General features: G+C 46.7%; 2 protein-coding genes across 2 annotated transcripts in view; one reads left to right on the top strand and one right to left on the bottom strand.

The window, feature by feature from the left end:
• Positions 1-9,845, top strand: part of LOC119456636 (kinesin-like protein KIF28) — a 97,309-nt gene extending 87,464 nt beyond the window's left edge. Inside the window, exon 25 of the mRNA XM_049668997.1 lies at positions 9,746-9,845. Within this exon, the coding sequence (XP_049524954.1) occupies positions 9,746-9,845 (100 nt within the window). The remainder of the gene's footprint in view (positions 1-9,745) is intronic.
• Positions 9,846-11,433: 1,588 nt separating this feature from the next.
• LOC119456635 (uncharacterized) lies at positions 11,434-12,040 on the bottom strand. Its single transcript, XM_037718462.2, has one exon. It carries the CDS (start codon positions 12,038-12,040, stop codon positions 11,456-11,458), a length of 585 nt encoding a protein of 194 aa, XP_037574390.1. The 3' UTR covers positions 11,434-11,455.
• Between the last annotated feature and the right edge of the window lie 3,319 nt (positions 12,041-15,359).

Genomic DNA, 15,359 nt, shown 5'->3' with positions numbered 1-15,359 from the left:
ATAAGGTTGTTAGACTGTTAACGATGTTGTTGCAAAAGGCCTACTCCTAAATTAGTAGCATAGTTCAGAGCGGGCTATAACGCAGAGAATGTTGTCCACTTTAGTGTAATATAAGCGCAATTTACAGAAGTGTGATAAAGTTTTTTGTGAGTCGCAGAGCCGGAACTTCGGAAGATACTGAAATATTTAGTTTTTATTGCGGCAGCAATTATATGGAACTCCAGGCGCATTTCTGTCATCGACGTCGCCGTAGCCGTCACTGGGAGGTTCCGTATAAAGTCCAAGGGTGATAAAAATCGTCGCCGCGCGCCGTATGCTGTATGCGCGAGTGAAAGCGTGCGAGGATGAGCCGAAGATCGCGGCTCAATTTCGGGCACGCAAGGAAGGAAAGTCAGAAAGAAGCACGGTGTCTTCCGTGGGGAGGGCAGGGAGGGGGGGTTCTACTCCGGGCTGCTGCATCTTCAAAGCCATCTGTGACGGCTGACACGCGTGACACCATGCTTGTTAATTTGGTCAGTAAGCGAACGTTTACAAGCTCATACGGCCGACAAAACCACTACCCTTACTTCATACAGCTGTCCACTAATTTGCTATCGCAATCGATGCTTCACCTTTCGGGTGAAACTGCGACATTTTTTAACACTGATCGCCTAACTAAACAGTACCCTGGTAGAAGTTACAGCATTTTAACTTAATCTTTAAAATCTAACAAGCTGGGTACCGGTTCATCAGTTGCCGAAAAAGAAAACAATTTCTCCTTTCCTACGAATTCATATAGAAGCGGTCGAGGTAAAGCATCCTCTTAACAAGTCCGCATGTTTTAGAGATACTTGTATGTTATGTTATGTTATGATACCGCATGTTTTAGTCATACATGTATTATGTCCAGATTATTTGTTTTTTTACGAAGAATACAGATAGGGGGCTCCTTCCCAGTATATTTTATTTATTATTATGCGGTGGATTCAAGTGACAACAGCGAGGTTTGTACTGGCCTCGCTTCAAGAACGGGGCTGCCAAAAAGGTTGTGCGCGTGCTCGACCTGGTTGTAAAAACAACATACATGTTGTTCAATTGGCTAGGCAGATTATCTCATTGTTCTGTGCCAGCTAGCGAAGGTGATCGCACCTCACTGAACGCTATGACTACCTACGGAGGAAAGATCGCTGATTCGGCGATGCAATTACGGTCAGTTAACATAGGATTCTTTGCCACCAAACGATGGGCTCGCGAGTTTTCTCAGAAGCACTGAATGTCGGGCGTGTTGGTATTCCCTACTCGATAAAACATGGCGCGAAGAAACAGTGTCATATGTAAGAGGCCACCTGCGGCGCGAAAAAGAAGCGCACGTGAAGCACAGTGTTCGGAACGGCACGAACTCTCGAGGCGCGTGAGCCGAGGCGTAATCGAGGGATGAACGGCGCGGTCGGTGGATTATCGATGTGGCTCCGGGCCAGGAAGGTCGCATCGCCAGCTTCGCTCTGGCGACGGGATACTTGGGGGTCTGGCTGAGTCCGTGACGTTGGCCGTCCAAGGTGTGGCCGTCGACCTCAGCAAGTTCGAGCGAGGCTCCTGGACTGGCTGCAGCCTCTCACGGCGGGACCGATGTCCAGAGGATCCCCCTTCTGCGGCAGACCGGCACGTTCGATTCTCCTCGGGACGCCACGTCGGCACTCATGAAGAAGTTGTGACGCATCCCGACGCTAGGTCCTATCCAGGTGGGCCTAAGCAACGCCGAGCGCCGTCACTGAAGAATTACTGACGAGCTCATCACCGACGAAGTACCCACGAGCTCACCACCGATAAAAGAGACGACGCGCCGACGGCAAGGCAGAGACGACTACAGAATCGACGAGAGCGCTGAACTCTGAGAGAAAGGGCCGACGAGCTTCGGACTCGGACAAACGTACAACGACGGGTGCAGCAAGGTGACTCTTTGTAGAGTTTCAGGCATGTGTTTCAGCGAGATAGGACAGGGTTGCCCGGCTTTGAAGGACTAGCCGCCACAGACGAGCGTAGGCGTGAATTCGAACTTGTTTAGTATATTAGGCTTTAGTTTGTATCTTTGTTAGTATTGTTCCCGCAGTGTGTTTTAGTGTGCTTGATTTTTTTTAGTTTCAGTCTCGAGTTTGCGTGCTATTAAGAAATCTGTTTGCTGTGTCGCCATCCGTCTTCCTTCTCCATCTCTTTTACCACCCACACGCCCCCGAGATCGGTGACAAAAAACATCACAAACAGGGACGAGATATAAAACACGAACGTGTTGCAGACTGAATAACTTAAGCAGCTCACTTGTGCGTGATTTATGGCATATAGAATAAATTATTTTTGGGCACGTTGGGGCTAAGTGCTGTAAATAAATTATTTTTAAGCGGCCTCTTGGCAACCGTCTGGACGTTGCAACAACCAGGGGAAAACACCTGCACAAATTACGAAAGGCTGACAATGCGGGACGTTCTGCTACTCCTGCAGAAGACAGGGCACAGTAGCCTCGTTCGACACTATGTGCACGCGCTGCACATAGCAGAAAACTGTGCGTGCTACACGTCTACCTGATCGAAAATATTGTATTTAATTGCAAAGCAGTCTCGGCGAGTGCAACCCAGTTTTTTTTGCCGATTCTCTGGAAAGTATCTCGCGACTTTCAGCCCGTTTTTGTGGGTCGATCTCAAAGATAGCGTGGTCTAAAATGTAGGTTGATCCCGATGGCTGTGAAGTCTATACGCCACTGAGTATATGCCGCTCTTCCATGAACTTCTTGAGTGACAAATTCCCGTGGGGCAGAACTACGCGGCGAATCAAATCTACGCATGTTACGCCACTTGACGCGTAGCATTCTTCACCTTTAAGCCTTCTGAGTGAACAGGTGTCTGTTACTGGTGGCGAGGAAAGCGCCGAGGAAAGAGGGCGCACACACGTGCTGGTAGCGTCGTATAAACCGCAGACTGCGCGAGAACTCTGAGTGTGGTGCCAAAGCCGCACAGGAGTCTACGCCGTGTCGCCGCCGCGAGTGTTGCACATCCTCCTAGGGACGAACTTCTATCAACGCGACGCAATGTCCGTCACTGTCCGGGGTACGGGACCCGAACACAGGGCAGTTTAATAAATGTTGGTTTATCCAACATTTACGCTGTTTATCCAACATTTACGCAACAACGCTGTCCAAGATTGTGGGCCAGTCCGGATGGTAGTGCGGCCTCGAAATACCGAAGGGCACGGGTTTTGTGGCCCTGCGGCGACTGGGTCTGCGCCACTGGATATGTGGCATTGCTCAATGAACCTCTCTGATGCCAACTTGGTTCAGGAAGTATCACGACAAGAAGAACAAACAACACTATGCGCTGCACACCGCATTAGTTCGCAACACATCGCAAGAGCATTAGCAGTTTACTGCGGAAGAGTTATATGATTACTAAGAACCATTCTCTACTAAACCGTGAATGCATCGCAGTATGCAGGTGTCAACTAGAGTTAATTAAGTCTGCATAATTTTGGGGGATAACACATGCTTTTGTAATTCTCGATTGCATCACCCGTCTCTAAGATGTATACGTGCGATAAATTTATCTTGTTTATAAAGTTCGCCATGTGTCCCTGTACTTGATGTGATCATGCTGTGTCAGCGAATTCAGCCGTCTGCCTCACCCAATCAAAACTGCACTACTGTTGCATTAGACAGATTTGTTCCACTCGCGGCGGCGTATCCAATCAAATTTTACAAAATCGATCAGCAGCAATGGCAGTGCGCGTGCGCGCAAAGCTTATAGCGGAGGCGTAGCGTAATACGCCGCTCTAGCTCTGCTACCGAGTCGACTGAGTGAAAGGTGACGGTGCGTCGACTTGGTTTCATTGTCCTTTTGAATCTAAGCTGTCCTTACAATGCTACCGTCTCTCCGTTGCATACTCTTGAAGAATGCGAAAACAACGCATTTCTCTGCGGGGTCTGAGCGTGTGAAAACAAAGCGAAGCCGTGAGTGACGCTCTGCTAAAACTGTCCATTGCTGAGTGGCCGACATAGGTGTCTGTACACTGTGCAGACAGAAAAGAAAAGTGTACAATCATTGCATTCTACCGGTGCTAACATATGGGGCAGAAACTTGGAGGTTAACAAAGAAGCTCGAGAACAAGTTAAGGACCGCACAAAGAGCAATGGAACGAAAAATCTTAGGAGTAACGTTAAGAGACAGGAAGAGAGCGGTGTGGATCAGAGAACAAACAGGGGTAGACGATATTCTAGTTGACATTAAGCGGAAGAAATGGAGCTGGGCAGGCCATGTAATGCGTAGGATGGATAACCGGTGGACCATTAGGGTTACAGAATGGATACCAAGAGAAGGGAAGCGCAGTCGAGGACGGCAGAAAGTCAGGTGGGATGATGAGGTTAGGAAATTCGCAGGCGCAAGTTGGAATACGCAAGCGCAAGACAGGGGTAATTGGAGATCACAGGGAGAGGCCTTCGTCCTGCAGTGGACATAAATATAGGCTGATGATGATGATGACACTGTGCACTAAAGTAGCCCAACCACGCTTACGCATTTATGCGTCATTTGTAGCGGGCTGCTCCAATTTGATATCTTCGCGAAGGAAAATAATCCCAATTCGTTTTATGCAGACGATGAGGAGCGCCATGTCGAGCGTCTGACGAGATTGGAAACGACGATAGCCGGAATGCGGGATTTCCTCACTCGACGTCTGAACAAAGCTCCCGCTCACAGCAGCACGGCACAAGTCATCATCAAGGCCATTGAATACATCAGGTATCCACTTGAAATGGTTTAGCAGGATGTCCCCCGTTTGGAGATATTATTTCCGAAAGTTTGTAACGAAATACATGGGTGTTCAATTTACTTTTTTGCTTCAGTGTGCAAAATAGCACTTTGTTAAAAAAAATGTCACAGTTTCGCCCGAAAGACGAAGCATCGATTGCAGTAGCCATTTGGTGGACAGCCATACGAAGTAAGGATAGTTGTTTTATCGGCCGTATAAACTTGTAAACATGCATAGGCATACTAACTAAATCAACAAGCATGGTGTAACGCGCGCATAGGCAAACATGAACCCATCTCACTCGATGACCGCGGAAACACGCTGTCGAAACACTGCAGTGAGTAAGCACGGCAGCAGCAGCGAGCGAATGGACTTTCGTCTCGCCGCTCGCATCAACGCGAAACCGCGAAAACACGGCGCAGGGAGGAAACACTCTGCGGCCGCCGCAGATGGCTTTCAAGATACAGCCGCCCGGGCGGGAGGCGTATTTTGCAGATGGCTTTCAAGATACAGCCGCCCGGGCGGGAGGTGTATTTTGCAGATGGCTTTCAAGATACAACCGCCCGGGCGGGAGGCGTATTTTTCTTTCCGCGGATGATTTCACACGCGAGAGAGACAAAAAATGTCACAGTTTCGCCCTAAGGGCGAAACAATGAATGCGATAGCAACACCTCAATGTCATACGAAGTAAGGTGAGCGGCTTTGGAAGCAATATGAATTGTAGTAAACATGAGCTGATTAAGTAAGCAGGTGTGCTGCGGCGTAAGTAGACAGACATGAAGAGAGACTCGATGACCACGAGAAGGCGCGTGTGAAACGGTGGTGTTGGTGAGAAGCGCTTCCCGTGGGCAGCGCGCGTGCGAAGGGACACACCTGTAGCGCTGCACTGCCGATCCGGGCAGCATTGCATGTGTAGCGTGCGTTGGAAAATGTGGCCTGACTATTACTAACTGAATGAACAAGCGTGGTGTGAGCGCGCACAAACAAACACGAATAGATCACACTGAATGACTGCAGACAACGACTGTCAAAACGCTGGCAGCAAGCATACGCCGCAGCGGGCGAAGGTACCTGCGGTCTATCGCTTCAACGTAAACTGAGCGGCGAATGCACGGCGCATAAAGGTCAGAGCCGTGTGGAGATAAGAGGCGGTGCGGACGAGCGACGAGCGCGGTTGTTGGCAGAGTAGAAGTGCGCCCCCCCCCCCCCCCCCCGCTCCCTCCGGCACTGGCTTCCTGCTTCCTTGCTTGGGCGTGGGAGATGAGTGCGTTTGCTCTCCGTGATAGCGCGCGTCCCCGCTCGCTTCCGCTCGGGCATACGGCGCGCGGCGAAGATTTTATTTATAGGGAACTTCACAGCGACGGCGACCCCGACGGCAGAAATCCGGTTGAAGTGTCCATATAATTGCTATCGCAATAAAAAGGAGGGCGAGAAAGACGGTGCGACTCACGCTGGACGCCCTCGCACACTATTGGTTCTCGCCATGAAGTCACGTGTTGCCTGCGCGGCTCTTCCCATTACTGCCGGCAACCCCCTACTAAGCAGTTGACGCGCACGCATCGCGGGTTTCTTTTGATGGCGTCTTTCAGGCAAGAAGTCGTGATAGCAGCAACATATTTTTTTTATTTACGGAAGCTCTTTTAGGCTACATCTGGCGTGTGATGAATGCAACTCTTCAAAAGCGCCCTTTAGGTTACGTGACGCGTGAGTGGTGTATATTCAAGTTTGATGAATGCGTTACTCCACGCTGATTCACAATTTAGTTGTGTCAAGTTTCACGTATCTGGCTTCCACTCGTGTTCCTTCGCGCCAGTCCGAGTGTTAGTTGTGCATTTAATGCGCTGGTTTTCGGGTGCTTCAACGCTGCCCTTCACGCCTCTCAGAGTGCCAGCTGTGAATTTAATGCGGTAAGGTTTTCAGGATTTTATAACTACTGAGCCACTCACAATCGCCGAATGTCAATCACTCTTTGACAGTTTAGGGGACTCTGGATTGGGAGTAGCGTTCATAATTATCCGATAGTGTGACGATTGAGGGAATTTAGTAAGCAATTTACATGTTTAAATGTCAGACAGTGTGACGTTTGGCTTAGCAAATATTGTGTAGCCCCTTTATAAGAGAAATCTGAAGTAGTGTATTGCTCCGTTATACAAAATTAGCTGCTTTATTTTGATTGCACGGATTTGACTTCAGTTTTAGCCATCCAGTACACTGTGCGGGAAATTGCCCCTAACTCTCCAAAAGCTTTATTATTGCTCTGCCCTGCATACAATCGCATTTGTATGCAGTGATATGCTTAGGCAAACATGAACATCAATTATATTTCAATTCAAAGCCCGAAAAATTTTTGAACTGGAAAGCATATGCATTTGAAGTACAAGCATGTGTTTCTCCTCTTCAATTGTACATAGTGAATTTAGAACACCTCAAATAAAGCACTTATTTGACATGCTGATGGTTATTGAAGTCGTAGACAGCAGATATAGTTCTCAAGGACAGTATCTCTCAATCTCAGCCAGGTACAAGTTTGCTATGTTTATTGTTGTACGGTTCCTATAGCAGAAACCAAACTTGCCAAGCTATCAGTAGCAATTTACATCGACAGCTGCCAAGCAATGGCAGAGAAGCAGAGCAGCTTATTTCTTAATGACAAGGTACAAACAGTCGGACTACATTGGATCACTGAGTTTGAGGCAAATCTAGTTCAAAGTATGAGCTTCTCTGCCATAGCAGCTGTGCTGACTAGTCAACCAGTCACAGATAGCGGAAGATACCGCATTCAGCAATCTAATACCTCAAGTTCACTGGTCAGGAAGGCTGGCTGTCAACAAGGCCATAGTGCGGGCAACAACCAGATGGCTGCCCGCAAGGATACCTAGGAAAAATTATTGGTTTCTGCAGTGGACCGGCTGCAGTGAATGCAGTAAAAGTAGACCTGTAGAAATAGTGTGTTTTCTACAGGAATTTGCCACTGTTATAAATCGTACTTCAACACACGAAGTATATACTGCAACTAACACATACGTTTTTTTTTTTCAAAATGAATATTTGTAGCATTACCACAAGTTAGGGAACAAAGTCATTGAGGGCAATGCTGAAGCACACACAAGCCATTTGTTTTCATGTAAGGCTGGTCTTCTTAATAAAGGAAAGGTCTGTATCGACGCTATTTTTTTCCTGAACAACTTGTTGTCCTGTTCTTTGTGAAAGCTTAACAATCCCCCATTGTTGGAAATCTTCCTTTTCATTTAGACAGAAATCTCGACATTCAGCTATAGTACATAATTTATACAATCAGTAGCCACACACAGCAGTATTCACGAGATGTCTGCACTTTGGACCATAGATGCCACTTTGACAAATTGGTTAATCTAGTGGAAAATGGCAGGGAAAAATGTTGCTCATGAAACAGTGAATAGTACTTTCTATTGTTTTGCTTGAGGTGTTTCACAGTATTAATTTCATAGAAAACTTCTGGTCCTTTCCAGGTACAGTTTGCATTTACTGTACGAAACCAACATAAAGAGCACAGCATCTTGCTCATGCTATGTATTTGAAGTACCAAAGCACATAATTGTTCAAGTTGCACAAAAAAAATGTTCAGGGTATCGTTCTTATTTTTTGCTGAAATTTTCCTTAAGTGCGAATTGTCAGAAAATACCAGGTTCTCCTTGAAAGTAGACATCCTGTGCACGAGGGAGTGCTGCCACTGTAAATCAAAAGGTAGATCAGCTGAAAAAGTTCTTTCCTTGGGGTATTTCATAATGCTCGATTTCAGAGCATCACAGGCAAATGCTAGAAGTACTGAAGCAACACTGCCACGAAATTTTTCATTTATTTATTGCTCTCATAGACACTTTTCAAGTCAGCAACAATAGCATGACGCTTCATCTGCCCTACCAAGCAAGAGCGCCCCTAAAAATACAGAATTCGCACCACTTCCACCCTGGTTTATTGCATCAAGTAACATGAAAGTGACCGATGATAACCTTTCATCAAAAACCAACAATTCCTTTGACATAGTAAACAGACATCTGAGAGTAAGTGTGCATCAGGCCAGTGTGTGCCCCATCTCAAATGGCCCCATAGATCGCGGTGACCAGCCAGCGTCACACCATTGTAAACAGTATTCGTCACTTCTAACGCTGGTTGGTTCTCTGGTGAACTCCCCTCACAATCCCTACTCAAGTGGAATTCAAAGGAACGACATCAGGACGATGGTCTGTGATTGTAGGCAATGCAAGGGTTGCCATGGAGGCAGACAGAACAGTGACAATAAATCATGACTTGTTCAGCACATTTGACTTTGAGCTACATCCCATTTTTGAAAGATGTTGCATACCTCCTCCACAAGCCAAAACAGGAACCGTATGCACAAATTGTTTTGGCAACACCTTGGGATATTTCATGGCTATCTAAGCAGAGCTAGTTTTGTCAAATTAAACTGAGAGTTCATAGTTGGCACAAAGTGACCTGTCCGCCAGAAAGCACTAACAAGAAAAATGATAAGTTGGTCAACTACCTTACGTCTGGCACTAACTATGCAACAGGCCCTAGTTCAGTATATTTTTTCCACACTGCGCAGAACAAATGGGGATAGCCGATATTCTAGTTGACATTAAGTGGAGAAAGTTGAGCTGGGCAGGCCATGTAATGCTTAGGATGGATAACCGGTGGACCATTAGAGTTACAGAATGGATATCAAGAGAAGGGAAACGCAGTCGAGAACGGCAGAAAACAAAGTGGAGTGATGAAGTTAGGAAATTCGCAGGCGCAAGTTGGAATCAGCTAGTGCAAGACAGGGGTGATTGGAGATCGCAGGGAGAGGCCTTCGTCCTGCAGTTGACATAAATATAGGCTGACGATGATTTTACTATTCATGAAACATGGCTCAGTATCCTCAACCAAAGTGATAATTCAAGTTAAATGACAATGCAATATGCTGTTGCACGACTAACCCTTCTTGGTATGGCTGCAGCACAGCAAGAGTAGAGCTGGCCCTCCGCAGGCCCTGGGCGCTGCCTGTTCAAACGTTCATGAATGCTGCCTACTCTGGTGCTCAGTGCCCAGTTCCATAGGACTTCGCGTGAGGCACACCACTGTTCACGCTTAAGTGTAGGGCGTGTGGACGCTTAGTTTTTTGCACGCTTGATGTTTGGAGGGACGACCTGCTTGCACTCTGCCTGAGCCTCTGCCCACACCCGGCCGACGTCTAGCTATGCCAGTCGGCTGAACTTTGATGGTGCGGCCACGCCTTCTGGCACTTGCAAAAGCAGTCTTCTGGGCAAGATAAGAGGCAATCACTTGAGGCTCCTTGTGCACTTTCTTTATTTCTGCCATCACCTGTTGAAGTACAGTAAGCTAATAAGGGTTGTCAGCAGCCAAGGAGTAGTAGCGCCACTCCTCCTCATGGATTTGTTTCAGCACCTCGGCAGCACCCTGGGCAAAAAAACAAAACAAAACACAAAAACTAATTACACTGTCCCACTGTTCACCAAGTTATAGTACCCTTTCCATCCTCATTTATGCTACATAAGCCTCTCCCATGTGAAATATTTCCTACGCTTGCTGCTGAGCTGATGTATGGTGACCACATATTTCAAGTAAGGTCTGAGCTCATGTGCAAGCTGTAAAGATTCTGCACACACTCACACAATGTGAGCACTGAGCCCATCATGAGCTGCTAGTAGGAAGAATTCGAGCACTCCACCACAAGACAAGCAACTCATACTCTGGCGTGCCTTCTGCTGCACATACTTTACCTCCCCAGAGCTACAGTCATCCTCATTACTAACACCTCTGTTACATTTATAACCAACTATTCATGACAATCATGCGGTACAGTTCAAATATATTTTCCCTCTCTTTCAATTCTCGCTACACTAGTATATGCTGACACCAAGTTTAGCAGGCTTTTCTAGGATGAAACAAATCGCATGCAGTATTGCAGGCAATGTGATAAAGCTAACTAAAATTGTGCCGTTCACCAACATAGGGTTCAGAGAAAGTAACATGAAAATACTTGGCTTTGCAGAAAAATAATGTACTGCAGCTTATTAACAACACTTCTGAAATTGTTATGGCATGACAGAATACTGAGCTTTTCAAGTAAGCATGGCATAAAATAAGTGATGGCATGGTAAATCAATGTTAAAGCAATTTAACTTACTGCTTCATAACCAGAAGTTGAACAAGATTCAGTGTTGCCTGGTAATATCAACAACCTAGATTCGGTTATAGTATGCATGCAGAAGCAGCAAGACAAGATAAATTGCAGGCAACACAAGTTTGAGAGTTTTCCTGCACTAACGAAAGCTGTGCAATCAAAGCAACTAGCTAGATTGCAGTACTTGTTAAGTTATTCACGAAATGTGGGGATGACACTTTGGCAACTTTCTGAATGGAAAGTTCATACAACATACCTTAAAAGCAAGCAGTTTCCTAGTTAAATACCTCGAGAAGCTTTTTGAACAAACAATGACATGAGAATTTAGAAGGCAGCATTCACATTGCCCCACACCCAAAGTTTCTATGAAGATAGTGCGATACGCACCTGGCGACGCTGTTCGTTGGAATTTGAGCACTCGGAGTGATGTTGGTCACGCTCTATTGGCTTGTGCTGAGGCTCAGGTGCATGCTGGTTGTGTGCTTCCCAAGCAGTGCTGGTGGACGGGAGCTCTGGCAACACCTAACGGAAGCTTCCAAAGAAACCTTTGTCAGGGCACTTGTCACCCAGGGCAAGGACACCTAACTTGTGCCGGTCATCGGGTTTCAGTATTGGGGCATTTGGAAATGCTCCTCCATACATGTGATGAACCAGTGCTTGATGCTTACAGAATGCCCCTTGTGGACCATTTCTACAAGTGCAAGTGCCGACGTCTTGCCAAACGTGATAAATTTTACCGTCTTCCTGCCCACTGGGCACCTGGTACATGCTATCACCAAGAGCACAAACCAACTGTGCAACACTTTCGGCCATCCTGAGCCCAAACTTGTCGTAAAATATTTGGGGAGCTGGCACACGGTTGTATGCATGGCTAAGCCGTCTTCTCGAAAAGTAGTCCTCCCAGACTGTTGCCACGAGGTCCACAAGGGCAACTACATTATATGCCTTTTGCCTGCCAAGAACCACATCCTTCAATACACGAATAGTGACTCCAGCATAATTGTTTGTGTTGTGGCCTCTCGTTATAAGGCCCAACCTAAAAAAGAGCAGCCACTCTTCCTTCCGTTCAAGGAATGCATTTACCCGTGTCACATATGCACGGTGCATGTTCAGATCCGCCACTCTCGAATTGGCTGGTCGACCCCTTCTACACAACTCGAAACAAGCCACTTTGTCTGCCATATGTCGCAATAGCTTTCTGTGTTTCAGTAGTTTGTATTCAAATTCCTAGTGTTCTAATGTCTCCATGCAGTAAATGTTGAATCTCCCTTGTAAAAAATCTGCACAGCTCCAAATGAGGTGTTGCAAGTCTGCTCCGCATGACTCCTGACAATGTGTGCATCGGGTATAAGTGTTCGCAATCGTATAGCTTGTCTGGTTTGGTGCCATTTCTCAAGTATGTGTGGTGTACATGCAGCGTCGGCCATAACCTTATTAAAAAAAAACCTGTTCTGTGCGAGTAAGCCCGCTCTTGTCGTAAAACACATGTACTGGTGTAGCTTCTAATAGTCTCCGTTTACGGTCTGCTTTTATTTTAGTGAAAATGTAATGCATCAGTGCTCTGCTAGGAGAGCCTTCGGCCAATATCTTTAGGCATAGAGTTTGGTGTGGAAATGAGGATCCGATAATTATTTTACACATTCTGCTCTACAATGTCTCCCATGTCAATGGGAATGGTGTTGACCGCTCCCCATATAACTAAGAGTTCTGCGTGCAAGGTTGCACCCCCGGGAAGCTGACATCTGTGATAGCCATTGTGTTGGGGTGCAGTTGTACTAACCCAGGCCATGCTTGCTATGTCGCTTGTGATTGCAGCGTCTGTGTAGATGTCAATGGTGTGCTGCGGCATTCTTAGTTCCAATCTCTTTCAAATACTTTTCTAGCTTCCGCATTTCGTCTCCAAATGAAAATTCTATTTTTGGCGTGTGTTGTAGGCTAAGTGAAATTCTTCTGGGGCTCGGGCCATTCACCTTGAAAACGCAGAAACTGATGGCACAGCAAATGACAACACTAGCATTCACATGAACTGCTCTGCCTGTTGCGATAACTGTCTTGTCTTTAACATACATGGTGCTGCAAATCAGCGCGGTTGTGCTTGAACAAAATGTTTTTATTCGATTAAATTTGGCTACTCTTCTACATGCAATGCTTAAAAATACAAAATGTGCAAGACGTGGCACTCAAGCCCTTACACTTTCAGCTTTACAGTTCATCAAAGGGAGTGTTATAGACGTAGTTCTGCGAAGTCATTTCTGTTTCAAGGCCGTTTTCCAATTACATTGCTTATAACTGCTTGATTGAAGTATATAAAGCCAAATATGGTTTAATGCTGCAGGGTTGTCCTGTTATGTGCCTGCTAATCAAATTTTTGTCTTTCGAAGTTGTGGGCTCTTGCTTCATAACAGTGTGACCAGTCTTATGCTTTTCACTGGTCGATCTGGAGCAGCCGCTGGAATCCTGGAGTGGGTGCTCGGATTTCACCACGCGGAGAGCAAAAGTGCTCCGAGGTGGATCATACCACAATTCTGTGCTCACATGTCACACAAACAGACTTCAGCTCTGTCTGTTTACTTGGCTACTATAGTCACCTTCCTACAGCGAGTGGGAGTGATGTATGCTTCTCATCCTATTTCCGCCTGAATCTGCACCTCAGCAGCAGAGCAAGTGTGAGTAACCTGGCACAAAGCAAATTAAAGGGACACTAAAGAGAAACAGGAAGTTCAGCTGGAATAAAAGAGGGGCCTTCAGGAATGCATGCAGTTTTTGTTGGGTGCAAAAATACGAGTTATTAGCGGAGAAATTCGTAAACAAAGACCAAATATCTCTTCCTCAATTTCCCTCACCCCAGATTTGGCGCTGAAGCAGTGTCGTCACAGATTTCATTGCTCTCAGCGAATCAGAATGCGCCATGATACGTCACCGCTTGCGTAAACGGCCGAGGCGCTGGATGCATCATGGCTGCATGCATGGTCGCTGCGTTTGCGTTCGCCGCGATGGATACCGTTGCTGCCGCTGAACCTTGCAACAAAGAGCTCGCCAGAGAAGCAGGACTGCATTTCAGCGATAATCAGTGAAACGGAGCGCGAAATGATCCTCCGTGCTCGAGCGGTAGGTGTTTCCGCGTGCGATGGCGGTGAGCCGCCGGCCGCGCCGGCGAAAGCAGAGCTTCGTTTTCGTCGACGGAAGGCGAAGCGTCCGGTCCGCCAGGCGACGATGTTCCCGACAGAACAAGCGTAGAAAGTTGCGCACGTACTCGGTATGGTTATTTCGTGGCTTTATTTAATGACATTCAGCACTCACCGAGCCGCCAGTTTGCTGCTGCAGGGGCACCGGTAGGGGTTTGATGAAGGCCGCATTGAGGGAACACCTGCTCGAGAAAGGACTGGCCTCTGGGGCACGCCAAGATACTTTCCGAGGGCAAGATTATACACATAATCCGAGGGCGAGAAATGCAGAGAGCACACCATCAGTTTCCCTGGCTGTTTTGCCGTTTTATCATCGGCAGAGCACTGAGCCATTGCGAACGCCGGGCGACACCACATGAAAGGACACAATCGAGTCAACACTGCCGCTGCCCCTGAGCAAGCGCCTTGGGCCATTTATACAGCCCTCAACACTACACACACGAGGCATTTTCTGGCTGTTTCCCGCGAAGTCAACGTTTTTCGAGCCACGCAACCAAACACCGTAGAGCGGAACAGGCGCGCGCAACGATGCATTGACCAAAAACTAAACTACGAAACTATCACGGCCGCATGTATCTCCATGCCATTTTTTCTTATTTATTCAATGTTGTGCTAAACTTGTACTTCCTCCCTTGAAACGGTTTAAAAAGTTGGCAAATGCTGTTTATGTACGTTTAAGGTGTATTTCATTTTGCGCTTCATTAACAGCGATAAATCGCTCTCGACCAATAGCGACCGGCCTGCATTTGTAATCTCCGACGTCACGAACGTGTAGTGCGGGAATTTCGAAGGGGCGTCAGCACCTATACTTCAGTTTTTCGCTATTTTCTCGCTTATTAAACATCTGTTTGCAGTAAGAATCGTATGGCTGTGATCGTGAAGGGATAATCTACCATTTAAGCTCCACTTCCGGTTTCTCTTTAGTGTCCCTTTAAAGCAAGTTCGCGCCACTTGCGGTTTTTGCAACTTTTCGTGCCACTGTAAAATCATAATGCCTAATTCAATTGCGAACATCATGCCCGATTCTATCATTATAAATAATGATCCTTTCATTTCCACCAACATGTCATGACACGTTCTGAGTAGTTGTCAGTCCCTTTGATATGCGAAAGCTGTACAAGGGTGCAATGACGGACAACATAGTGGAAAATCCTGGATAAAATTTGACCACCTAGAGCCTTGTAGTGAGTGCTAAAAGGTTATCCCTTGCACGAGTATTTTTGCATTTTGCTCCTATCAAG

The sequence above is a fragment of the Dermacentor silvarum genome, chromosome 6, assembly GCF_013339745.2.
Source record: "Dermacentor silvarum isolate Dsil-2018 chromosome 6, BIME_Dsil_1.4, whole genome shotgun sequence".
NCBI lineage: Eukaryota > Metazoa > Arthropoda > Arachnida > Ixodida > Ixodidae > Dermacentor > Dermacentor silvarum.
Note: the sequence above shows the minus strand (reverse complement) of the source record. Positions and strands in the feature narration are given on the sequence as shown.

What these genes read in the sequence shown, in the direction of transcription:
- LOC119456635 (XM_037718462.2), bottom strand. Translation starts at nt 12,040, where the DNA reads ATGCACCGTGCATATGTGACACGGGTAAATGCATTCCTTGAACGGAAG.